The 27,801-nt window shown below is 50.0% G+C and overlaps 2 protein-coding genes across 2 annotated transcripts; one reads left to right on the forward strand and one right to left on the reverse strand.

The window, feature by feature from the left end:
* Positions 1-2,629: 2,629 nt before the first annotated feature.
* On the reverse strand, positions 2,630-4,759 carry LOC135399812 (uncharacterized). The gene is made up of 2 exons (XM_064631582.1): positions 4,678-4,759; positions 2,630-3,201 (listed from the first exon to the last, which is right to left on the reverse strand). Exons 1-2 carry the CDS (start codon positions 4,757-4,759, stop codon positions 2,630-2,632), a joined length of 654 nt encoding a protein of 217 aa, XP_064487652.1.
* Positions 4,760-10,768: 6,009 nt separating this feature from the next.
* Positions 10,769-11,275, forward strand: LOC135399904 (RNA-binding protein 24-A-like). Its single transcript, XM_064631670.1, has one exon. It carries the CDS (start codon positions 10,769-10,771, stop codon positions 11,273-11,275), a length of 507 nt encoding a protein of 168 aa, XP_064487740.1.
* The last annotated feature ends 16,526 nt before the right edge of the window (positions 11,276-27,801 follow it).

The raw sequence follows: 27,801 nt of genomic DNA on the forward strand, positions 1-27,801 counted from the left end.
TCTCATAGACAGTGTGTTCTCATCATGCTCAGGGACAATGGGGGGCTGGTGAAACCATCCCCCTTTGTTACACGTTTGCTGTGTTGCGCTGAGCAGGCCTTTCGTCTCGAGAAATTGAGGTCTGTGAAGCTTGTAGTGCGGGCGATTGTTTGAAGTCGTTTAATCACGTCATCCTAACACATGGTGACAAGCTACCACTGTACCAGCACTATGCAGAGGAGCCTGATCACATAATTTCACTGGCGAAAGTGACCCTGCAAAAGTATGCTGGCATCAGATTAAGAGAGCATAGTCGAAGAATTACAGAAGCAAGTTGTGGTGCCCAAGTGAGGCAGATGCTCACGAAACAAATCTTGTTTCGCAATCAGTAGATGCTCTAAATTGTCGTCTTCTTCGCTCCGCTCCAAGTGGACCTGCGACCCAAAATTTTTCTTCTTTCATATACATGTGTGCCTCGATGAAAACGTTACCAATTTACGACGTTTTCCTACATTGTTGAATGATGTTATAATGATGCGCAAACGACGGAACAAGGCAGAGTGATACACAGGCAGTAAGATATCGCGAGGTTTCATCTGGTGTTCTTGTTAATGACCGACAACCACGGCAATTAAAGGCATTTCGAAGGAACGCGCAGTTCGGGAGCAGATCGTTCTCTGTTCGAACAATTAAACGGTGATATATCCATATTACATGCTATTCGCTAGGCCTCGCTGTGTGCAACAAGACACACGTTATCCTTTCACGCCACGATACAAGCTATTAATCCAAAAGAAGCCGTTCAACGGAATTGCTCAAAGGTACGACGACAAACGTCTGCATCATGCTTTCAAACAACAACTAATAATTGGAGGTTTACGTCGCGAGACAACTGAGATCATGAGCGACGCCACAGCGGTCGGTCTGTGGATTGCTTTTGCCCACCTGTTGGTTCTTTAACGTGCGATGAAAGCTCATCAGACGGCACCCCGTATTTAACGTCCCTCGCGGAAGACGGCGTGTCTAAGCAACTTGTACCCTGCCACCAAGTTGCTGGCGTTCTCGGCGAGGTTCGAACCCGCAATCTCGGGATCAGAAGGTGGACACGCTACCGACAGAACCACCGAGGACGGTAAACAACAACTAATAGGTGTATGCTTACATATTTCCTGCTCGCCTCGGCGAGCAATGCGGATGCCATGAGAGCACACGAACGGCACGCCCGAGGCGTTCTCACTTACGTTGCCATAGAGATCCACATTGCTGCTCTCAAAAACAAGAACTCCGCTAACATTTAGCGGGCAAAATGTGGTCTAGCAACATTGTCTATGCCGCCGTTGGCCGCGCGCAGGTGGGCACACCCCGAGGTAAGGAGAAAGCATTGGGCGCGCGCCAAGGCCGTTCTCTAGAGTCTTCTCATATTCTCTATGATGCCGAGTCAACAGCTCCTGGCAAGGTGGACACCCCCGCAGAACATGCGGGACAGTCGAAACGCTCTTTCCCTTTAATTCTCCTAAGCGCCACTAGGGTGGCTCTCTTCCCGCTCCGCAGGTCGGAGGCACATTCAAGTTAACTCTGCTTCAAGCTGTACTATTTTTTTCTCCATAATATGGAACCCCGCTTTTCGGACAATGGACAGCGCAAATGACTACCAAGCATATGGCTGGGGCTTAATCGTTTCACACGTACAACTTAACGGCACGAGACACTGAACGAGTCGTTCAGGCTAACGAAACGAGCAACTTTATCGATGCTTTGCTGTGGTCACAATCTGTGCTCCTCGTGAAGCTTCTTCTTTGTGGTTATTGTGCGCGTTGCGAGCGCTCACGTGTTGTGATGTCACCGCCCTGAGCGAAGGGCAGGTGGTGGTGGTGATAGGGCTTGCCGTTGTCGGCCTCACGTATGTGGGCAACGTCACGACTCACGCCCTGGGGGAATGTGCGTCCTGGGCCGACTTCTAAGGGAACTGGGAGCGAAGGGCAGGCTGGCAGCGAGGCTGCATCTTCTCTGACCAATAGGACTGTTTCATTTGTTCCGATAGCTCGCATTCTCGTGCTTCATACATGCTCGTTGTGTTCCAATGTTCGTTCCCATGCTTATGGCGGGCTAGAAGGCTATGCTTATGCTTATGCTATACTATGCATATGCTATGCTTATGGCGGGCTACCATGCTCGTTCATCTTCTTTTTCTTTTCGTCTCAAAATATGGCTCGCTAGTCGTGTGAAAATAATGAACAAGCAGTACGTCACTGTAAGGATAATAGTCAAGCAATACCAAAAAAATTGTAAATCATTTTCCTGCCCTGACGATGGTGTCGGGTGAGAATGGTCTTAAGTATGATACGAGAACTAGTGTGTGCTGAGTTCTAGGGCACATGGGAGTCCGAGACCAGAAAGGGAAGAGAGTAGAGTAGAAGTAGCTGCGTTTTGGAGCTTGGTGACGCCCGAGTTTGTGGTCTGCTGCTCCATTTCTTTTAGTTGAGGAGTATGTTCCTCTTCTTCGCTTGTATGTCGGCTGGGGGGAGGGGGTTAGCTGGATTAGGTAGCTTGTTGATTATTACATTTATAGATCGCAGGAGGATCATCCTTTGCACTTTGGATCTATCTGCTGATTGTCAACATGTGGAGTTTCTTCTTCAGTGGACCTGTCCTAATATTTCTGCACGATTTGCGTTTCTTTGAGGAAGTCACACAGCACACTGAGTGCAATTTTTCGATCTGAGCTTGTATTCCAATTGCCCATTATCTTGGCAAAGGTGAGAGGCGTGTGACTAAGCTTTCTTAGTTCCTTGTCTAATTGTTCACGTTCTTTGGAGAACTTCTTGCACTGAGTGATGACATGGTGGGTGGTATCGGGAAGCATACACGTTGAGCAGTCAGGAGAGTCTGCTTTGCCCTGCTTGAAGAGGACTGAGTTGGTTGGCAGGACTCCGAGACGTATGCGGTGAATCAATGTGGTGTATTCCCGTTTTATGTTGACAGGTATGGAATACTTGAGCTCTGGATCAATGTGTTTGATGTAATCTTCTGATCGCAGTGTTTTCAGCCAGAGTTTCTTCGCGTATACTTTAGTTTTGCTGTTGAGCAGGTTTACTGCATCTCCTTTAGTGAACGGGATAGGTGATCGTTTCTGATGAGACAGGGCCTCTTTTGCCAACTTGTCAGCTAGTTCATTTCCGTCAATACCACAGTGGGCTGGTACCCATTGTTGTAGTCCACTGGCTGGTACCCAGAAAGGGAAGACGTAGTGGTATCAGAAGTATCAAAAGAAAGAAAGAGGAGGAGGCTGGCCTTTCTCCTCAACGTATACACTTGTTTGATTACCTTTATGTAAGTTTTTCCTTCAAGCATGGAAGTACAAGGCGCAGCCTTACTGTCAGGCTTCATAAACAGTAGACTTAAAATAAATTCGCAGTGCAATAAAACGTTTTTTCTAGTGAGCTTGAACAGAACGTTAGTAAACTGTTTTAATTCCGTGCTAGCACCGCGAAGCAAGAGAATGTTATGGAACTATTCAAGGCAATCAACCTCAGGAAATGTACAGAATCCTTTGCTCTTCAAGTTCATCACAACATCAACACTATGTCCGCAATGTACTATTAAAGAGAACAATTCGAAAACTGCTATAGGCATCCATTTCGCCTTTGTTTTGTTCATCACAACACCCGTAGCTATCAAGACGGAGTGAAGTACACGGTCGCAAGCCCTCACAAACGGTGCGGAGAGCGTTTCTTGGCGGACGGAAGAAAAAAAAAAAAAAAAAAGAAGGAATTACAAAATTTGTCTCGTCCAGTTGAAAGGCATCCTGACGTCATCACGTCCATGGGGCACAGTTAGCCGCTTGTGTGATTGCCTTATGGCGGGCTAGAATGAATGGTGTGCTGAGCGAAGGATGAAGTTGGGTCGGGACGACGGGCCTGCCGACAGGTGGCTACCACGGGCTGCTTGCGCTGTCGTTTCCGGCGCCCTCTCCCTCACGTGATAGGGTATGTGAACAGCATCTGAGCGCGCTCCGGAGTGCAGCGCATGAGAAAAATAGATGGAATCTACCGAAAATACAAAATAAATAAAAGCGAAGCGTGCGCGTGCTCATAGCTGTCTTATACGCACGTGCTGTCAGTCTCGGCAGCTGCAACAAATGCACTCTCAAAGACAAATCGTGTTTCCTTCAACATGTATATGGCAAACATAAACAGAAACGGTAATGTGCGAACATCATTTGCACGACTGGTGAAGCACACAAATAGAAACTTTAGACTGCCGTACGGCTTTTTACACATAAAAATTATGCGGCGTATCAATTAAGTGAGTTAGCTAGTTCGATCGATGTGTATTGTGGTGGGCGGTCTTGCATTTGCAGCTGAGGCAAAGGTGCGTATCCCAAATAAAAAGTCATCATGAGGCATATTGTTGCCTGTTTCGAACACAGTTTTGGTAGAGCATATTGGTGGATGACGAAACCAACGCGAGATGTCAAACTACTGAATAATGAAATGTGTCCTATGCAGTACATCTCAAAGCGTACGAAAGGAAACGGTTCGGTAATGGTGAGCATGAGCTTGACGAACTAAAGAAACAAGGGAAAGGGTGCAGGCTAGCTGGTATAGATCCATGAAGAAGACCGAGAGACACGGACACAGAAGACGACACACGTAGGTTCTCAGACACAGCAATAAACAAACTCTTGCACAAGCAAACTCTTGCTTCGGGGGATGCGAGGCTTGTACAGCGTGAGGCCGTTAAGGTGGCTTCGGATCTGAACGGCTAGGTTCACCCACATTTTATCACACAGGTTCGGATGTGTATGCGCAAGCGTGACCCTCGGCATAGCTTTGAGTGCAGAAGCCCCACAGTCGCAAAGCATAGTTTTCATGTGCTCCCACAGGACCTTCGGAGCCGTGCAAGAGCAAAAGCACTTAGCGGGCATAACGTTTGCATCTCAAACGCTGTGCATTACGCGCGCCGTAGTAGTTTTCCCAGTGATAGACCTTTGAGGGGGGTTCGGAGCAGACCTGTACACGTTACCGAAAAAAATGAACTAAATACCGTTAGTCGTTACCATGAAAAAAAGGAACTAAATACGTTACCCGTTACCAAAGTAACAAAAGGAACGCGTTCCCGTTCCTCGATAGTAATGAGTTACTTTTACGTTACCACGTTATTACAGAGCCGCTACCATGTCTAAATTGGCACGTGCTTCATTTGGTTCGACAATTCCATGGAATTCGCTTTGGAGAATAGTTGGTGCTCGAAATGGGCATCGGTCATTTTTGGTGCATTTGCTCGAGAGAGCCCCTGTGGCAAGACTGAAAAATTGCTGTGGAAAGGCATGGTTGCATCAAATACAGCCACCTGTGTTTGATGCATGTGTTGGATGCGCCTAATTAGTAGCGAGGCCGACTTTCCTTCGTTTTTTTTTTTTTTTTTTGTTCTGTGAATTCAAGGTCAACAGCTGTGTTTATTCCCTTATTTTGGCACCACTGTTAGGAGCGAAAGGACCAAAACATCGACCAAATTAGGACCAAAACATCGAGCAATCATAAGGCCGAAAAATCAAAACACCAAAAAATCACAAGGCCGAAAAGTCACAAAACCGAATTATCGAAACGCCGACAAATGAGGAACCCAGGATACGAGAACTGGTATTTCAACTGCGATAAAAAAAATTAGCTCTACAGATTAAATAGAATAAACTTGTTGGGAATTAATACAGCAAATAAATCGTTTCATCGAACATCGCATTAATGAAATGAAAAAAAAAAAAATTGCCTAAGCGAAGAATCCTTCCGCCATCTTTGTTTGGCAGCTTCAACGTCAGCGAGTTTTTAGGAATAACGAAACGAAGAAACTTATCGACGCTCTGCTGTGGCACAATCTCTGCTCCTCATTTAGCCTCTTCGTTGAGGCTATCGTGCCCGTTACGAGCCCTTACGTGTTGTGATCTCACCGCCCTGAACGAACTACAGCTGCCAACGAGGCTGCAATCTTTCGACCAATGAGGTTGTTTAATTTTGTTTGGATAGGGGGGGGGGATATATATTCATTGTTTGGATAGCCCGCATGGTTTGTCTATGGCTTGTCGTTGTCACTTCTTTGTCTTCTTTCTCGTCTTCATCTGCATCTTCTCGAGAATATCTCACAGCCCTCATGTAACAACTGGTGTAAATACGATGGAAGGGGGAGCATGTCATTTTGTACACAGTCGTGGGGTAATACATGTTCGTTCGTGCAGAAATTCCGCTTTTGCAAATCTCCAGATGAAGATGTTTCACACTCTAACGAGTGGGTAGACCCACATGTTAGGCAAACGATCTCATTCGATCGTAACTGGACCGAGAGATTACGCCCCTGTCACTTTAACGAAAAGAGCGCGTCATACACCACGTGCTCGAGCTCCCGAGTGCCTCGCGCTTCGTTAGATCATGAGCCATGTAGGCGATGAAACCTGTGAGCACGTGAACACATTCGTTAGGCAGACGACGCCGTCGGTCGTTACGCGAGCAAGAGATTACGCCTTTGTCCCGTTAACGAAAAAAGCACGTCACGTGAAACGTGTTCGTGTTAACGAGAGCTCCGCCCCTCGTTGGCTCGCGAGCGATGGAAGTGATTAAGCCCCCGGTATTATGGACAGTTATGTGGCCCTTTCTCAGCCACACGTCTTTGATGCATAGTTGAGAGAGTTCGTAGTGCTTGAACTGTCATGTGCATTTTTCAGACTGGCCTGGTTGTGATGGATGAGCAGCCGTGGCTCTGTTGCAGCCCGGATGGCCTTGTACAAATAGACGAGATTACTGCTGCGGTCGAAATAACGTGCACGCTTCTCTGCAAGGACAGTGTGATTGTGGACTACGAAGAAGAGGTGTCCAATGTAAACTCCTTGAAGTTTGCAGATGGGCAGCTACTATTGCACAGAAACCATCCATACTTCACCCAGGTACAACTGCAGATGTATCTAATGAATGTTGCGTAAGGCGTTGTTCTTTTGTTCTTTGTATACTCCCCAAACGGTACCCCTGGAGGTTACAAGAGATGACAGCTTTCTTGCAGAGGTTGTTGGAAAGTTTGAGTATTTTTTTTTTGTTTATGTACCTCTTGCCGGAGTTTAGCCAACCATAGTTGCTCGAAAGATATTAAGCTTCGCCCTCAAAAGACTACTTGACATTGTAGATACTAGGAAAAGGGTTGAGGACACGGGAACTGTATTTTGTCATGACGATACACAAACAAGCTGTACAAGAGCAAAAATTTGTGAAGTCAGTCCCTCGTCAATATGTACACCTTTGTCCTGCACGAAAATGATTCATAAAGTTCATCATTCGTAATATCGAACCATGAATTGCCGAACAGCATTTGTTTCGTCCACGGAAATCCACTAATGTCCGTAATCAAGTCGTTTATATTAACCAGGACTGACCGTGATACAGATGGGCAATGGGAGATGTCAAATTTGGCCCGACCCGTTGCAGTGCTCTATACAGAGCGGAAATCCTTAGGGTGTGCGTTCGATTCCAGCCTCTGGCATATCTTTCAGATTGGTGCCATTTTTTTTATAGTTTAACTGTGCACAAGTGCCTATGATTTCATAATAGGACTCTGCAGATTAACAATGGCGCAAAGCAGGTTGTTTCTATGCAAAACGCGTAATAGAAAACGTCAGTGAATGACCATATCGGCTCACTGCAGCAATAGACGCGGACAAGGAGAGACAAACCACCTGCAGACTCTCAACTAAGAGAAGTTTAATGAAAGAGGAAGTATTTGAAGAACAAACATTGTGCGTCATCAAGGGCATATCAGTACAGCACACGTCATAAGGTCACAGGTTTACCACGTGGTAGCCCAGAGGTTTTTGGAATCACACTCCTGACCTTGAGGGTTCACCTAGATTCAATAAATTATGCTCCCCGTTAAGATATTCCTTTTCTTGGTAAGTAAGTGATACGGAAGGGGAGCTGATACATTTTTCACCAAACATGTGGATGGCAAAGGCCTCCGTTATCTCACGTACTGTGTGTAGAAAGCACTGAAGTCTGATGAAACATAGGTGTGCATGAACATTGCCTACAATGGAGTGCAAGGTTACTAGATGGGGCACGACCTAAGGAAGACGCGTGTTCCATTAATCTGATATTAAGGCATCGACCAGATTGGCCAACATAGATCTTGCCGCAATCCAGCGGGATCGAATACACCGTCCCCAGGTTGCATGTAACAAAAGGATTGCGGTGACGCACCTCACAGACAGGTGGTGGTTTTTGTTGGTTAATTTAGAACACAGAGATTGCAATTTTTGCGGAGCTGAAAACACAACATTAGTATCATATCTAGTTGCAATTTTCATCACATTATGAGAGACCCTGTGTATGTAGGGGATGCATACTGGCCTCCCAGGTGGTCGGATGCGCTGGCTGATGGAGTGGTCATACTTGAATTCCTTGACTAGAGATTCTGCTATCGTCAGAAGGAAGGTCTCTGGGTAGCATGCTAGCCGGAGCCGGCAAGCTTTGAGGCGCAACTGGAAAGGCTCCGGCTTGCAACGGGTGTGGCAACACTGGTCATCGTGATGTGTCGTGGTACCACTGGAGCATGCGCCGTAAGGTCCCGTGTATGCGTTCATAGGGAGCGGAAATCTACATGATGTGAGCTTCCGCACGATGGTCGCATCATCTGGTTTTCACAGAAATACCGACGATGTTGAATGGTTGGTTGCCCTAATTCACATCGATATTCGCGGGGCATCCAATGTCACATGCTTGCCAGTGAGGAGGCGGACAGCTTTTGATGGCACGAAGCAATCGGACGGCCGGTATGGAAAGACGGTGCGGTGCCATGGACTGCTCGTGTTTGTAGAGAACATTTGCATGCTTGCGATTACGAAGGGGACGCTGAATCTCTTCAACGCACTCGATACCTAGCTTAGTGTCGTTTGAAACAAGGTGTAGTGCCATCACAATACCTGTCCACAGCGAGGAAAGAACATCCACCTAAACGGCGCAAAAGTGGGAGTACTTTTCGTTATTGGGGCTAACGAGCCAATCTCTCAGTGCATGGGGCCCAAATGCTTATAACATATTTCACGATTCATAATGCATAAATCGCTGGTCGATGCTTTATAGTCTCCCTGTACTCCACGGCATGTCCCGGACCCCGGTCTCCAAACTACGTGGTGCACTCTAAACCAGGTAACACATATGTAACGGTTAAGTACCGCTTGGTCACATGTACATTTTTTTAAATGTACCTCTTAAATATAAGAGGTACACACGCCCTCATATGCGGTACATGCAACGCTGCATGCATAAAGCGCTCGCCTAGGGGATCAATGCTTTATGGTCTCCCTGTACGCCAAGGCATGTCCCGGACCTCGGTCTTCAAACCTCGTGGTATCTTGGCACGTAGCCTACTTGAGCATACCTTCAGGACACCTTCCCACAGAGAACTGTCATCTATGCTGATGGTTCCAGTACAGAACACAGACCTGCAAGTGCTTTTATCACTGAAACCATGCAGAAGGGATACAGGCTGTCACACAGCACCTCATCTACCGCTCCTGAACTACATGTTATGTTCAAAGCACTATGCCACATCAAAAAACCTCACCCGAAAACCAGGCTCATCTGTACAGCTTCGAAGCCCTCCCTAGCAACATCATCAAAATACGCGATTTGAATTATCTGGTGCACAAAATCCTCACCTCCGTCAGCGCTGCCATACAATCAGGTCGCAGTGTAACACTGCAGTGGATACCAGGGAACCAGGCAGCAGACAAAACAGCCAAGGAAGCTCTAAGCAACACCAAGCTCAGCGTCATATCGTTCCCGAAAGCCGACTCTAAAGTCTATCTAAGAAAAACGGCAATCCAAAAACCCGGAGGACTCTGGAAGGCATCCCTCCGACCTAGTGATTATCTCTCCTTTATCGATCCCAAGTTGACAGCCATCGTCTCAAGAAGCCTGGAGAGACCATTGCAAACAGCCATCCACAGAATACGCCTAGGTCAGTTCTACCCACGGACAACACTCTGCAGAATGAAGCTCACATCAACTTCGTAATGCCACACCTGCGACACTCCGAAAGACTAACTTCACATAATCCTGCAGTGTCCATTTTACAAAACTCACAGAGAATGACTTCAGGCTGTGCTTGATAAGCTTGACTTACGGCCGTTCAGCTTCTGCAAACTATTTCCTTACTGGAGCTGCAAACAACAGCAATTGAAAATAAGCAAAGCCATATGCGCATTCTTAAAAGACGGCGGTACATTATCGCTGATGTAAAAATCACAGACTGGAGTAACGTGAACGTTACTTCAGTAACGTTCACGTCAGCGCGTCGCACGTTTGAAGGCACTTTTACGCAATTACGCAGACGCTTAAAAGAAATAGAGTCGCAGGTGCCCGCCAGGGAGCCCACATAGCTCTAAGATATCATCTAGTTCGAAGAAGATGAGAAGATGACTCCCGTCCAGTCCTCTGAGTCCTCTGAGGACAGCGCTGGATGTGTAGTCTACATACTACCAGTGCACACACCATCGAAATTGTATGCTAGCAGCAAGATATATTCATTTGACAGTAAGACATACTCGGACGCTCTGCAGGTTCCTGTTCCTGCTATATGGTGACATCGCCTCGATGCCAATACACGGTGACATCGAAGAGGCTGTCGTTATTATTATTATTAATATTACAATACAATTGTACAATACAATTGTTAATATTACTGTTATTACATATTAGTGGCCCCATCCTACAGTTTGCAATACAAGAGTAGAGGATATCGTGTCGTAACAATGGTGGACCGCGAACCCGATGAGAACCCGATAATTGACGGTGGGAAAGCTAATGCCAACCTGGACTACTTGGGGGCCAAGCCCCGCGCCAACGCTCCAAAGGGCTTCCCACTCTCAATGAGAGCAAGCTATGCTACACTTCTTCCTAGTCAATATGCTGGGCTGCCTCACCAATACATGTACCCGTCCACCTATTTGCCGACACTAGGCCTGATCTTCCCTCACAGCCGTCCCCATCCCCCGTCACTTTTTATGATTACGCCCCGGCCTATGCTCAGGGACCCCAGGGGGTCGTACAGGTGCTACAGGAGCCGAACTGGCCTGCCCATTCCCGGCCAGTCCCTCTGCAGCTATGGCCGCTGCACCCAGTGCTCCCAAGGTGCTGCCACAGCTGCGGCTGTATACTACACGTTGCCCCAGCCTCTGGCCACAACGGGAGCTACTAGCAGTCTTGCTGGAGCCCCACCACCCTATGGTGCTCAAGCGCAAGACACCAGGCTACAATGAGGCGATGATGGAATGTCCCAGCGGGCAGATGGTCGTGGCCTCACGCTAGGACGGTGACGGTAGAACTGCCGTGCCAGCGCCGTAGCGCGTAGCAGCAGAGGCACGTCTTCGTCATCACACACGGGCCGCCCCGTCACTCCCCCCCTCAGACGCGGAGCGGTGTAGAGTTGGCGGTTGAGATTCCGCGTCGATACAGGAAGAGGAGGAAGACGGGCGACACGCAGTACAGGGACGGCTGGTCTTGCGTCTTGTGATGAGTGGGCAGAAGTGGCGGGCTGAACGGCGCGGACAAGAGCTGGCCGGGAGGGTTCCAGGGGCGGGCCAAAGCGGAGAGCATGCATGTAGGCCGAAGTGATAAGAGAGTGGGGCGACAGAACCGCGACCGGTTCGTGAGCGGTGAGCTCGTTTAAGATCGTTAAGAGATCGTTCGTTCGTTCTTCTAAGTTTAACCTAAAGAGCGTATGCCGCTTTCGGGACATGGCGGGCCATAAATCCCGATCCCGGTGGCGGCTGGGGCTGGATCTGGGGCCATGTCTGGTACCGTCATATTGACGGTAGTCACAGTGACCTGGATAGACGGCAGTTCATTCTTTTAGCCGTACAGATGAACTACCAAATGTGGATAGCGCGCTGCACAGCGGTACACAGCGATACACAGCGGCCGCGTTTGGTGGCCGTAACTCGCTCTAAGCCTCGTTCGAGCGGGTATTCGCAGAGTTGTACACAGGGAGAGAGCAGTTCTCGGTGCTGTGGAGTTCAGAAGACGCTGGCTAACTGACAAAACGGTTACGCCTAGGACAAAACGGTTACGCCTGGTATTGCACGTGTAGCGGGCCGTGAACAACAACGAAGATGGCCATGGCGCCTGGAGCACCGGTCTCAGTTCCACTGGCGCGGCCATGGAGATAGGCCACCGTCATCGCCTCTCCGTGGCATACCATCATCTCCCGGTCGGGACTCATGTACAGGAACAGCACCTTCTCTACAATTGGTGACCCGAACGGTGAACATCAAGTTCGGCGCAATTCGGCCCTTCACCATCCCACATTTCTGACTGCACCATCGACGAGCACTACCACAGCGCGCTATCCACGGAAGCCACCGCCATTACTTGGCTCACGACGACTGTATCACGGCTGTCCTTCTACTCTCGACCGACTCGCCGACCGCTCACTGATCATCCCGTCCGCCCACGGACCATCGCTTCACCGCTTCCAGGGACCGGCCTGCGCTGTCCACGGGCCCCGGCATACTCACGACCCGCCGCTACATTTCCTCATCTCGACGCTCATCCGCTGCCGGCCGCGACACCAGAGCAACGTGCTCGCCTCCGATTTCGGCAGTCGCGGCAGCCGACGCCACGGCACGCCTCAGCCGGCGTCTCGGCAGTCAACACGGCTAACGCAGCCTCACTTCCTGGGACCCTACGAGCTCTAGCTCCCGTGCCGGTTGCGACACCCCAGGCCACGACTCCTACGCCCAACGACTTCGCCCCTCATCTGCCCCACTCATCGAGAGTTTCTCGCAACAGGTGTTGTGCCGTGCCACGAACACGTCCAGTAGTGCGCGTCATCCACGGTCGCTCTTGCTCTCTCCTTCCTGTGTCGACGTGGTTCTTCGTTCTTCCTTGTCGCCGCTCCGCGTCTGAAAGGGGAGCACTGTAGCGGGCCGTAGACAACAACGAAGATGGCCACGCGCCTGGAGCACCGGCCTCAGTTCCACCGGCGCGGCCATTGAGATAGGCCACCGTCAAGGCCTCTCCGTGGCATACCATCATCGCCGGTCGGGACTCATGTAGAGGAACAACCTCCTCTACACACGCTTCACGCGCACAGATAGACGATCACTTTTTAGGTGCTTATCGCAGGCATTCCACACTGCTAATGATATCCTACATAAAAATAGCTGCCATGACTCCGGCATATACGGATTACGTGCACACATCACTGCATAACAGAACACTCTGCAACTTACATTATTATGTTTATTGCATATACGTGTGACCTGTGTTGCAGAACTGTGTCCTAAAAAGAGATTTTGTGCAGCATAAGGGTCACGGCACACATGCAGGCAACAGAGTTAGCAGTCACTTGGGCAGTAAAAAACGATAATTTTTCTTACAGTGTATCATGTTTGAAATAAACAGGGAGGGAGGGCAGCATTCACTGCAAACAAAACTGTTCAGCGGAGTATATATTGTCACGAAGCGAAATGGGTCGGCGAGTCGTCGAATAAACAGCGAACGGTTTATTAGACTACTTGGCAGCAAAACACAAGAGTGATAGCTCTCTGAACACAACTGAGTCCAAAGAATGAATGCTCCAGCTTGGAGCGCACAAGCATTTAAGCGTCGCGCCGAAAAGTCTAGAAACAGCACGTGCGTTTGCCAGAGAGCAGGCGATGTGTCTGGAAGCTTCTTGCTTCTTCTTCAGCATGCGCCGGGATGAGATGTACCGTTTCGTGCCTGCCCTGGAAGTTTCGCGAGGATGATTCGTGGCATTGCCCCCTCCGTAGACGTGGCATCGTCTCGATGCCGTTTCTTCTCCTTCTTTTTTTTTTTTTCATATTGTCTCCTTCCAGCCAGTCTTCAGCGCTACCTGCTGTAGTACGGCTTGAGTCGAACGACGTGAACTATTTCAGTCCTCGGGGTCGTCGAGAGGGAACGCTGCCCTCAGGTACCACTTCGTAATCCAGGTCTCCAATGCGTCGAAGTACTTTGTAGGGACCGAAGTACCGCTTCAGTAGCTTCTCGCTCAGGCCTCGTCGTCGAATCGGCGTCCAAACCCATACCAAGTCGACTGGACTGAAGCGTACGTCTCGTCGGCGCAAATTGTATCTTCTTGCATCCACGCGTTGTTGTTGACCAATGCGTAGTCTGGCCAGCTGGCGGGCTTCTTCTGCTCGCTGTGTGAAGTCCAGAGCGTCGTTTTCCACATCACTGGGTTCGTGAGGCAGCATCGCGTCCAGCATCGTCGATGCGTCATGGTCGTGTGCAAGGCGGAACGGTGTGAATCCCGTTGTTTCCTGGACAGCCGTGTTATAGGCGAACGTGACGTTTGGCAGTATTTCGTCCCATGTCTTGTGCTCGACGTCGACGTACATCGAAATCATGTCGGCAAGGGTTTTGTTTAGGCGTTCGGTGAGCCCGTTCGTCTGGGGATGGTACGCCGTTGTCCTCCGGTGAGCGGTGTGGCTGAGTCGAAGGATTTCTTGTGTTAGCCTGCTTGTAAATGCCGTTGCCCAATCGGTGATTAAGGCGGTCGGAGCTCCGTGCCGTAGTACGATGTTCTCGATGAAGAACTTCGCCACTTCTGTTGCTGTGCCCTGTGGAAGTGCCTTAGTCTCAGCATAACGTATCAGGTAGTCGGTGGCGACGATTATCCAACGATTTCCGGAAGACGAACGTGGGAAGGGCCGACGGAGACGGCCGACGAAGACGAACAGCGCCGACGGCGGTGCGATTGGCTGAAGGTACCCAAAAGGTCGTACCCGCGGCGTTTTTCGTCGTTGGCATTCCCGGCACGTCCTTACGTAGTGGTGTACGGTCTTGGCCAGTTTTGTCCAGTAGTACTTTTCCCTTATACGGGCCAGTGTCCGACTGTATCCCAAATGACCTGATGACGGTTCGTCGTGGCAGGATTCAAGAATTTCGATGCGCATGTCCCCAGGCACAACGAGAAGCCACGTAGCGCCTTGTGGTGCGTAATTTTCTTTGTAGAGGACACCATTACGTAGGGAAAAACTTGGGAGTGATCTTCTGAAGATGGGAGGAACATTGTCGGCGCGGCCCTGCAGATAGTCGACGAGTGTCTTCAATTCGGGGTCGTTGTACTGCTTGGTAGACATGGTAGTCGCACTCATTAGACCGAGAAAGGCGTCGTCGTCCTCGAGGCTGTTTTCCTGTCGTCGAATAGTTCTTCTCTGCCTTGGTAAGCGTTCAGCTTGCGTAAGCGATGACACGTTCGACGCCGTCGTGCAGTTGAACGAGCACGGCTCCTAGACCATCGTTGCTTGCGTCGGTGTGTGTTTCTGTTTCGGCGTTTGGATCGAAGTGGACAAGCACGGGTGTGGTCTGCAGACGCGCCTTCAATTCATCAAACGCCTGTTGCTGGGCTTCACTCCAGATAAACGTGGATCCGTCCTTCGTGAGAGCATTCAGGGGTGACGCCATTCTCGAAAAGTTCGGAATGAACCGTCGGTAGTAGGCGCAAAGGCCAAGAAAGCTTCGAACGTCTTTCACGTTTGAAGGAACAGGGTAATTTGCGATGGCCACCGTCTTCTCGGGGTCGGGGCGTACGCCGTCGCTGCTCACGAGATGGCCGAGAAATCTGAGTTCCTCGTAGCCGAATCGACACTTCTGCGGCTTCAACGTCAGCGCTGCAGTTCTGATAGCCTCGAGGACTTGCTTTAGCCCTTCAACATGTTCTTCGAATGTTCTTGCGAAGACGACAACATCGTCGAGGTACACCAGGCAGGTTTGCCACTTCAACCCCGCGAGAACTGTATCCATAACACGCTGGAACGTCGCTGGTGCTGTGCAAAGGCCGAAAGGCATAACCTTGAATTCGAAAAGTCCATCCGGAGTTACGAAGGCAGTCTTCTCACGGTCCCGTTCGTCGACTTCAATTTGCCAGTACCCTGTCTTGAGGTCCATGGAAGAGAAAAATTTTGCGTTTTGAAGGCGATCGAGCGTGTCGTCGATGCGCGGTAACGGGTAGACGTCCTTCTTCATTAACTCATTGAGTTTCCGGTAGTCGACGCAGAACCTGAGTGTTCCGCCCTTCTTCTTCACTAGTACCACCGGCGATGCCCACGGACTGGTCGACGGCTGGATAATGTCATCTCATAGCATCTCTTGTACTTGCGTTCGGATCGTTTCCCGCTCTTTGCAGGAGACCCGGTACGGCATGCGGTGAATTGGACGGGCCTTTTCGTCGACGATGATCCGGTGCTTCGCAATGGGCGTTTGTCTTACTTTCGACGATGCAGCGAAGCAGTCACCGAAATCGTTGAGCATCTGGAGAAGGGTTTGCTTTTGAGTTGTATTGAGTTGAGGGTTTACGTCGAAATGTCCCGCCTCGTGTTCCGTGGTGACCGCGATGCGAGCAGTGTCCATCAGGCAAACATCCGTGGTGGAGTATTGGTCTACGATGACGGCTATCTTCGTGCCGTTCGCCAGGTGTTGTGGCTCCGGGCAAAAATTTGTGACCAGGAGTTCGAATATTCCGTTTCTTACGGGCACAATTCCTCTTGCTATCCCAATTCCTGGTTCGAGGAGAAGTTGCGTGTTGCCTTCAGCCAACAAACAGCCAGTCGGTGCTCTGTCGCACGTAGCGGTCACAAGGACTGACGACAAGGGAGGCAGGTTGACGTGCTGAGTCGTCACGGCGGTTACGTCCGTGTTTGCGCGTTTCTCCGGGGTTATTCGTGCCCACCACTTGTCTTCTGCTGTTTCCGGCGTTTTAAAAGAGATAACTCCATTTGTGAAGTTGATGATTGCTTCGTTTTCGACTAGAAAGTCCATTCCGAGTATGACATCCCGTGGGCAGTTCGGCAAGACGACAAAGCTGACGACGTACTGGATGTCACGCACTTGTATGACTGGTGTGCATCGGCCAGTCGGTGCTACGACGTGTCTACCAGCAGTGCCGATGTCAGGCTCATCCCACTTCGTTTGCACCTTGCGAAGCTTCTTAGCCAACCTACCACTTATAACAGAGTCGTCGGCTCCGGTATCGATTAACGCAATCATCTCATGGCCGTCGATGAGTATTTTCAGGTTGTTGGTAATTTTTCGAGCGTCGTGTTGTTGCTGCGTTGCTGTTCGTCGAGCTGGAGGAATTGCAACTTGTCGTCGGTCCGCAGCTTCACCTCCCGAAGCTGCAGTCTTCAGTTTTCCCGGTTAGGGCTGCGCCACACAGGTCGTCTTGCCGGTGACGGTGAACGTGCTCTTCCTGGCGACCTGCTGCGGTGGGGGACGCTCGGGGACAGGTCGCGTCGCGAGCCAGCAGAAGCATTCTGCTGCCGTAGATAGTCTTCAATTGCGGCGGGGCGACTACCGCGGTGGGGGCGGGGGGCGTCGGGTGAAAAACCGGGAAGGCCAAGGCGTCGGTAGGGACATCGGCGATAGACGTGGTTGGCCTCTCCGCAGTGGTAGCAGAGCGGTCTGAAGTCGGGAGTCCGCCAAACGTCCGTTTTGCGAAACGGCTGAGAGTGTGGCGGGACGCTCGGAGTAGGTTGGACAGGCCGAGGAGGCGTCCAACGGTTTCCGTAGTACGACGGACGAGTAGGTGGCACCTGTCTCAGAGCGGCGGCGTAGGTTGGTCTCGGTAGTTCGGCGCCGGGGTTAGCGGTTGACGATGTCTGGATTGCCTGCTGAACCTCGTCCTTGATGATCGCACCGATCGAAGAGAAAGGGTCTTGAGCCTTCTCAGGACAGAGGAGAGCTCGTACTTCTTCGCGTACCACCTCTCGAATCAGCTGTCTGAGCGATCCGACGTCGAGGCCAGCGGTCGTGGAGAAAGCCTCGTAGCCCTGGTGTCGTTGGTCGACGGTAGCGCGAGAGATCAGGGTCCTCTCAATGCGGACGGCTTCGTCCAGAAAAGCGTCGGTCGTGGCGGGTGGATCCCGGGACAGGGCGCGAAAAATTTCTTCTTTTACGCTCCTCATCAGTCGCTGAACCTTCTTCTCCTCGGATGCTTTGGGGTCAGCTCGCCGGAAGAGCCGCAACACATCTTCGACGAAGCCTGTAACGCTTTCGTTTGGCAGCTGGATCCGTCCCTGGAGCAGATGTTCAGCGCGTTCAGCTCGTTGTTGAAAAGCGAACGCCTCGCGGAGTTTGCTTTTGAAGACGTCCCAGGACGTGAGCGAAGTCTCCCGATTCTCGAACCATGTCTTCGCGGTGCCTTCCAGGGAGAAATAGACGTTGACGAGCTTCTGGTCGTCACTCCAGTTGTTGAACTTGGCGATCCGCTCGTAGTGCTCGACCCAATCGTCCACGTCGTCGTAATACTCCCCGCTGAATGTCTTCGGCGACCGTGCAGGGGCTATGGGCGTGGCAACAGGTTGCGCCACTTGGGTACTGGTCTCCGCAGTCATCTTCTTCTTGCGGTTAGGGGGTTCTAATGGACCGAATTCTGCAGGCAGACCAAGCTGTCTTCTGCTTTGTCGCAGTTGGTCTTCCAGGCCGTTGGACAAGGGATGCCCCGCACCTCCACCAGAAATGTCACGAAGCGAAATGGGTCGGCGATCGAGTCGTCGAATAAACAGCGAACGGTTTATTAGACTACTTGGTAGCAAAACACAAGAGTGATAGCTCTCTGTCACGTGTATGATGCGTTACAGGCCACTTAGGTAACCTCGATGTCAAAACAATATGTTGCTTAGAATACAATTCTTTCACTTGTCCCATCCAACAGTTGGCAATACAACATGTTGCCTACAATACAATATGTCGCCTGCCTGCGTACTGCTGACGATAGACCAATAATGCCGAAACAGCTGTTGCTGTCTCTTGCGTTCCTTCATGTTCGTCGGGGAGAGAAACGAAGCAGTAAGTGCCTGCTCTTCTTTTTGAGGGTGAGAGCAGTATTATTTTTGAAGCGCGATGTGGGCAAGCATTGCGCTTGTCCCATCCCGTTGCTGCGTCGGTAAAGCTTCGGAACGAATGATTTTCACCCGTCTCGTCTGGCACCTTGAGAGTGACCGTTACTTCCCGGAAACAATGATGGGCTTTCGCTCAGGCCATTCGTCACTCGATAGTGTCATTGCTTTGGTCAGTGAGACGCAGCAGGCTTGCGCGGAGGGCTTCCTGACCGCTGCTATTTTCCTGGATATCAAGAATGCCTGTGACAGTGTCCAACATGATGCAATCCTTACGGCTTTCCAGGACGCTAACGTATAGGGGTACGCTCCCTATAAGGGATCAAAGACTTCCTCGCAGGCCGTTCCCTCTTTGTGCGCACTGCTGACAGAGATACCGCCTTGTATCCCGTTCACCGAGGGGTCCCGCAGGGAAGCGTACTCAGCCCCCTCTTGTTCAACATCATTATGCCCTCCCTTCCTGCACAGCTGCCTAGTCACACCCACATCACAATCTATGCAGATGGCATTTGTATTTGGACCTCTGCTCTTCGTCGTGATGCGATCCAACGTCGTCTACAACGCTCCTTGGATACAATCACCCACTATCTTGCCGACCGTGGACTAGCCATCTCACCCGACAAGACTGTCGCCATGGCCTTTTCACGGAGATCGTTCCACAAATATCCACTCTTCATCGGCGGTTTGCCCCTAACCTTTGTCAAAACCTGCCGTTACCTGGGCTTCACAATTGACCAAGGCCTCACATGGTCATCTCACTTGAAGACGCTTGTTACGAAAGCCTCCAGCCAGGTCAATGTCCTCAAACGTATCGCATGTGCGTCCTGGGGCCCGTGTTGCCAGGACCTCCACCGGGTTCATACGGCTCTTGTTTTGGGCACACTGCGATACAGCCTCCCGATCCTTCATGCCCTCAGCTGCACCCAAGAGCAGGAGCTCCTGAACCTCCAAGCCCGCAGTCTCCGTGTTTGTCTTGGTGTCCCCCGAAACCCGGAGACATATTCCGTACTCGCCGAAGCTCGGGAGCAGCCTATACCCATTCTGCGGGACTCAGCCACCATCCGCGTCTATGCGCCCGCTGTCTGACGCAACCCTCTCATCCCCTTCGCCGCATTGCTGTGAGCTGGATGGCGGCTGGATGGCAATGGATAGAGGTATCTGGATGGCGGTGCGTCTACTCGCCCGTATCCGAAAAAAGTGCGTTTTTGTATTAACGCTGCACACGTTATGAAGGAGAAGTATTGAACATTAAATTGTAAATAGAATTACGAAGCGTAGAAGAACAATATCACACCTATTACCCCCGTAACTAAACACATGCAGATGGGAGTTCTTACCTCATTTAAAACGGCCTCGCATTCACGCCACTATACCAGACCTTCCCCGAAAACAGGCAATCAGCCATGTGGTAGCCCAACAACACGCTTTAGCCCACCTCACCTCCACTCATCCCCATTGCCGACAAATATTCACCGATGCCTCCGTAATGCCTGACGCATCGGGCGCAGCCTTTTACGTTACGGGTACAGACCATGACCAGGCCTACAAACTGTCCTATCCCATGTCGTCCACCGAGGCTGAACTGTTCCCCATTCTTACCGCCCTGGAATACATTACTGACTTGCCGCCTGGGAAATGGGTCGTCCTCACCGACAGCAAGGCGTCCCTCCTCCGCTTGATGTCGCCCCCCACTAACTTCATACAGGATATACCTAGCATGATCATTCATATGTACAACAGACTCCGTGCCAGTGGTCATGTTTTGTCCCTTCAATGGGTGCTGTTGCAACCGAAGGTCCAAATGGTAGCGTGCAGGAAGGGAACCAGGCAGAAGAACGTCTCGGGTAACAAAGCAACGTTTAATCACATGTTGGGGCGATGATGACAGCAGAATGTTTCGGATCCTCTGGATCCCGCGCTTAAATATCTTACAGTCCGAAAACTGATGTCACAGTAGCTGATTGTATACAAGTTTAGACGTCAGCTCCGGTCCAAATAGTGTCTGGGAATGGGGCCAAACTTTCGTTGTTTCCTGTCGTCGTGTCCTGAAGTCTGTAGGTCACGATGCTACCCCGTTATTGTTGGCGCCTCCAAGGTCCGGTTAGGTCCGGCTGGCCGTCGGGATGAATAGATTGGTTATCCGCTCGTGACCCACTTTCCCTAAATGTTGCGCTGCAGAATGTGGGAACAGGTTCACGTGGCATGGCGAATTGAAGCGAGTCGTAACAGTGCCCGGTCATGTGGGCCTGACCGGTAACACATCCGCAGACGCGGCTGCAAGACGAGCCGCCGCAGGTGCTACTCCTGCCACTGCACGTCCACCACTTACACTTTCGGCTTGCCATTTAGCTATTCGCCGCCGGTGTGCAGCCCGTGCCCAAGCATTTAGATCTCAGGCCGCCGCCTACAACAGTCACATGCAGCCTATCGACCCCTCGGTTACCTTTTTCATTGCGTGTCGCTGCAGTCGTCAGGAGGAATCACTGCTGCACCGCCTCCGTCTCAACGTTGCCCGCACCCCATTGCTTCTTTACAAAATGGGCCAATCCAGCTCCCCCCTGTGTTCGAGCTGTGACGAGGTGGCCGACATTCCTCATTGTGTTCTGCACTGCCAGCAGCACATTCCCCAACGGCAAGCCCTTCATCGCCGTCTAATACAGCTGGGCTGCAGCACATTGTCCATGGCCACCCTCCTTGGTAGCGTCCCTCGGCCTACTCAGTGAGCCGTAACTACAGCCCTGCTCCGCTTATTGAAAGACTAGGACCTTGCGTCTGCCCTCTGACTGCACATTCGTGTTGTACTGCACTGCACTGCGTGCCTGTTTTTCTTTCATTTTTTCGTTTCCCTTCTTTCTTTTTGTTTATTTTCAGTTTCCTGCTTTATCTTTTTCTTTATTTCTCTTTTTCGGAATAGCAAGCTGGCAATAGCCTGGCTGACATTTCCTTTTTGCTTCCTTTCTTCTTTCACTCTATTAAACATATCAGCCCCCCCATCCCATTGCAGTACAAATACAATATGTGTGACTGGTCTTCCGCTCCGATGCCGATGTATGCTGTCGTCTTGGAATAAGGTAAAACTGTCGCAGGGCAGTATTGCTCGCAGTACTGCTCCTGAAACGATTTGTCCCAATCTTCCTGGAACTCCGGTGACCCCGACTATGGGACCATGGGTTGCCTCCAGGCAGTGAGCGCTGGACTGCACGCATACATCAGCCGTGAGCACATTGTATGGAGTTGTGGAGTGCTCTAGCCGCTGCCTAACCTCTGCCCGTCTTTTTCAGCATGTTCAAGGTGATTGGGAAATTAAGTTCTAGTAGGCTCACAAGGACAGTAATGCCCTCCGCAGCGACTCTTCCCTGCGTTCAGAATTGTTCGCATGGTATAGCATGTACAAAAAGCTATCTCCCCTCGAGAGCGTTGCTATTCAGTATTAAGATTGAGTTTCCGTCAGTGTAAATGGGGGGACTACCTTCATAGGTATAGGTACCTCTATTGGTGGATTTAATAGCGCTTTGAATAAAACCGCTTTAGAGGGGGAGATGGAGCGGGGCAGATCTCCCACCGCTGTGGATGTATTACAGTGGTGCATGACGTGACGCACCGGATGCTCATGCATATTGTTCTCTTTTCCTAATAAGCATCACTGCCACCACCAGAGACGCAGTGGACGAGGCGTCAGGTGTCTGACCTAACCAAGTTTTGTAGACTTTGCTCCCGCCAGAAACATTAACTGTTAGAATAGACAAGGCCGTCGTAGCTTGTGTTGATGCCAAGGTTATAAATTGAACTAATGAGTTAATTTTTGGATAGACGTGTTACGACAAAACACAAAATAAGCGCTATGGGACAACAATGCAACGTTTGCATTCAATGGCGTTTGCAGTGCTGTTGGACACAAGCTGGACGCAATGGACTGCAAGTTTGCACTGGAAAAGTGTTCACAATATATCATGGGAGCAAAACATGGTGGTGTCCGTCCGCTTGCTCATATATTTTTCAAGAAAATTATCAGTTACGTGTATTACTTGACACAGCAAAATGCAGCAAAAGTAGGGGCTAGGTTAACTGACTAGTAAATGGTTTGATGAACGATGCACAGAATGGAGTGTTCAAAAATTAGATTACCATAGCACAGAAGAGTTAAATGACAAAGGGAGGTAATTAAGCTGTATCATTATTAAAAGTAAAGGAAATTGCAAAAAATACAGCACTCCTAAAGGGGAGACGTAACCTACTGAAAACTACATTTGACAAGACACATGAGCTGTTGACTCTGCATTACCTCCCCAAGCAGCACAATGTACCGAAAGTCGAGTGCAATAGGGGTGCCTGGTATGTGTCTTATCAATGTTCTTTAGTTTCACAAGTCTGTTCGAGGCCTTCCACCTGCCCGTCCACCCCTATTGCACTCGACTTTCAGTACATTGTGCTGCTTGGGTCAGCTGTGGTTATCATCGCGACGTTTGTTTGGGTTTGCGGCGATTATGTAAAGATGTATGCTGGCCGATATCGCACGGATGCGATGCGATTAGAGAGTTTTCGGGAACCGATTGAGCGCACCCGCTACGATCAGCTGGGAGAGACGGGACGGGAGCGACGCGCATGCGCTTTACCTCGTGGGGATTATCCTTCCCGCGCGTCGATCTTCCTGGCCGCTTCGAGGTCACGGTCGGTTCGCTTCCGATCGTTCTCTTTTGGGGACTCCTCAACGATGCTGAAACATGGCCGCCGCCGCCGCGATAGATTCCACTTACAGGGGCGCCGGAACAGGGGGAGCAGGGGGAGCGACGGCTCCCCCTCATTTACAGATGAGGTAGCACGGCTCCCCCAGTCAAAGGGCACTACCACAGGGCGGCAAGTTCTTGTGCGAATTTTCGTTTAGTTGCGAGTTACGTTAGAGAAGAGTTGTTGCAACAGGAACTGGTTCAGTTGGCCATGACAGCTTCGGGATCCCCAAAGTTATTGCTTCCAGATGTTTTGTCAGATGCGTTGGAGGGACAGTCCGGGTGTGCGTCCTCCGGGTAGTTCTCAACCCCCTATATGGCGAGACTAGGCATGGCATTTTCGGGTCGTTCGGACCGTCCACGGTAAGCCGATGCCACGTGTTTTCACCCAGAATTTTTGGCTCCCAGACCTGGGAATTGTCTTTGCACCCTGATATTTGGAAAGGAAGTAAATTATTGTTTTTTTGTTTGTTTTTTTACTGTAAAGCGGCCATAGTGGGGTTTTGTGACAGTGGCGTCGTGACTCTTTCCCGCCCAAGAAAAGAGGGATGTTCCATGGAGTTTATAAGGAGGTTTTATAAGGGATTGTTGGATGAGCTTGAGAGACTCGTCCCGTGGTTGGTCTGGAAGACGGAAGAATGTAAACGCGAGGGGCATATAGTAGCAGTATTCCCGCCGGGAAGTTTGGGAATAGTGGCGGCGGCAGTAATAGCGGTATGGCCCGACGATCGGTCTGAAGTGTCAACTGCAGGTTGCTGCACCGTGCAGTTAGATTATTTTTGTGACGTGTGCAAGTGTTGTTCGCCACGGTGTGAAGTCGAGGAAAATGCCAGAAGACACGCCGCCGACAAGAAGACGTCTCAGGCCTCTTCGAGGAATCTTCGGACTTCCCACCCCTAGCTAAGTGAAGTTGACGAGACTGACGTAAAAGTTGTTCAGTTAGGTAGCCTGTGCGGTAATTTTGAGTTTAAGGATTTGTGCACCTTGTTGGGTAGCCCGGCGATTGTGATTTTAAGAAGCAGAGATCACTTTTGTGCAATTTGTCGGGTAGCCTGTGTGGCGATTTTGATTGTGAGGAGCAGCGATCCCTTTTGTGCATCTTGTCGAGAAGCCTGTGTGTACCACCCCTGTATTACCTGCATGAGCCCTCAAGGAAAATAAATGATGATGATGATGATGATAGCATTTTTTTCGCTCCCCCAGTGCAAAAATAGTTCCGACGCCACTGGGCAGCAGCAAAGTATTAGGTGGATGGTGTAATGGTTCCTCACAAATTATGTTCCTCGGAAACCTCGCGGTGTATTTATATTTCTGGTTCGTCGTTAGTCGGACTAAAGGTTAGAAACGCGACGCAGAAAATACCGGAGTAGACAACTGCCGCTATTTTGATAGCCGTTCCATGAGGGGTTGCTGTGATGACTTAATTAGAACTGTTCAAACGTTCCATTTCGTAGATTGTGCAATATTGTACCGGTTGAATATACGTGTGGGAGTACGCTATTGTTCTGTGAAAGGATATTTACAGTGCATAAGGAAAATGTTTATCTTCTATTGTTAACGACAGATGGCGCCACACGTATCGCGGCGGTTTTTCTCCTTCAGCTCCCGAAGACTCTTTTTGGCGAGTCTCCGGTCGGTTCCTTGCCACTGTACCACGCACCGACCGATAGATCGACCGTATGCGCCGCACCAGTTCCCGAGAACTCCCTATTATCTCAATGACACACGCGAGGGCAGCACGCAAGCGTTTAATTAATCACCATTACACCAGTACACCATTTACATAATCGCCGCAAACCTAAGCAAATGTCGCCAAGATAGCCACAGCTGATGGTAATGCCGAGTCAGCAGCTCGTGGCAAGGCGGACACCCCCGCAAACGGAACAAGCGGGTCAGTCGAAACAATCGTTCCCTTTGCTTGCTTGCTTGCTTGGTATGGGTTATGGAAGGTCAGCCTTCCTCGCGGAGGCTTGCTGATTTCTCCTACGTGCCGCTGGGGTGGCTCTGTTCCCTCTCCGCAGGTCGTAGGGACGTTCAAGTTAACTCTGCTTCAAGCTGTACTATTTCTTTCTCCATAATTTGGAACCTCGCTTTTCGGACAATGAACAGCGCAAATGACTACCAAGCATATGACTCCCTATCTATCCTGGTTTCGGTATTATGGACAGCTGTGTGGCTCTTTCCCTGCCACACGCCTTTGATGCATAGTTGAGAGAGTTCGTAGCGCTCCAACTGTCATGTGCATCATTCAGACTGACCTGGTTGTGATGGATGAGCAGCCATGGCCAGGGCCGGCGATAGGGGGGGGGGGCGAGTAAGGCGACCGCTTTAGGCCCCGCACACACCTAGCTCCGGCCCTGGCCATGGCGATGTTGCAACCCGGATGGCCTTGTACAAATAGACGAGATCACTGCTGTGGTTGAAATAAAGTGCACGCTTCGCTGCAAGGACAGTGTGATTGTGGACTACGAAGAAGAGGTGTCCAATGTAAACTCCTTGAAGTTTGCAGATGGGCAGCTACTATCGCACAGAAACCATCCATACTTCACCCAGGTACAACTTCAGGTGTACGTAAAGATCAGGAAAAGATCTTCCCGGAACAGCACCGCAAGCGGTACTGCCCCGACGACCTTGTTATCGGCCGCGCGTTCAAAGACACGGCCCACCCAGGGGCTGACCGCGTTATCAAGGGGCCCTTCTCCAAATATGAAGGACCGGCTCCCTTTCGCCTCCCTCCACCGCGAAAGATCCTGGCCCAAAGGCGAAAGATCAATACGCGGATTTGAACGGAGACCAGAGCATATGTCCCATACCAGAGCATACGTAAAGAATGTGTGTAAGGTGGTGTTCTTTTGTTTTTTGTATACTCCCCTAACCAAGCGGTACTTCTGCAGGTTACAAAAGATGACAGCTTTCTTGCAGAGGTGGTTGGAAAGTTTGAGCATTTTTTGGTTTATGTACGTGTTGCCGGAGTTTAGCCAACCATAGTTGCTCGAAATATATTAAACTTTGCCCTCAAAAGACTACTTGACATTGTAGTTACTAGGAGGAGAAGATACGAAGGCAGAAAAATAGGCGATGTCAAGTTACCTGTGGTGAGTAAATCAAAGAGTGATATTGAACGGTAGGAGCAACCTATTTATTTACACATGGTAACGAGGCTTTTGTGCACGAGACTGCACTTCTTCAAGTTACAAAAATATGAACATGGTACAGGAACATATGTACAGTCGACAGGGGAGTTTTGGCATGAGAGGGTAGCAGGGTGATGGAAAGGATGCAAATACAGGTAAAAATGAAAAGAACATAAATACGAACGCAGGGGTATCAGAAGCGCAACATAACGCGAGTCCAAGGGATTACACAGGAAACGAGAACGCATGTAGGTGACGTTCCGGGAATTAAGGATAAACAGGGGGTTATGGCGACGGAATGAGGACACATAGAGAGTTGTTTTACAGTTTGCGCGCGCGCGTGTGTGTGTGTGTGTTTATCATTATTTTATTTTATTTTATGCGAGAAATGATATTTACGGGTTAAATATTTGTAGTGGGCCTGCGTGGATGTTCAAACCGTGGGGCTTCAGAGACTGGAATTTTGCGATTAAAAAGGATTCGCGATTTTTACGCTTCATGTCACTGTTATAACCCGATTCAAGGATAACGATTTTGAGGTCTGTACCCAAAGCGTATCCAGGAAGGTTAAAATGTGTAGAAACGGGTGGTGGGATGGTTATTCATAATATCGGATTTATGGCCGTAAAACCTTTCCCTCATAGTGTTCGAGGTTTCTCCGATATACTGAATACAGCATTTAGTGCACATAATAAGGTAACATATGTTAAAAGAGTTGCAGTGCAATCCCTGTCGGATTTCGAAAGTAAAAGAATTTGACGTGCTTGTACATGGGCTAATGAAATGACATGTTTGGCAGATTTTGTTACCATAAGGGGAACATCCAGGGTTTGGTCGGGATAGAGGGACGAAACTAGTAAGTTACGAATGTTACGTGATCGGCGGAATGTGATATTGGGGGGAGCAGGAAAGATTATTTTAAGTCTTTCGTCGCTGTGAAGTATGTTGAGATGGCGGGTGAAGATGGATACTGCGCCACTCAATGCTTTGCTATAGGCGGTAACGAAGGATAAGGGATTTTGTTGCTGCCGCGGTTCATGTGAAAGTAATTTATCCCGATCTAGAG

This window comes from Ornithodoros turicata, chromosome 1 (genome assembly GCF_037126465.1).
Source record: "Ornithodoros turicata isolate Travis chromosome 1, ASM3712646v1, whole genome shotgun sequence".
NCBI lineage: Eukaryota > Metazoa > Arthropoda > Arachnida > Ixodida > Argasidae > Ornithodoros > Ornithodoros turicata.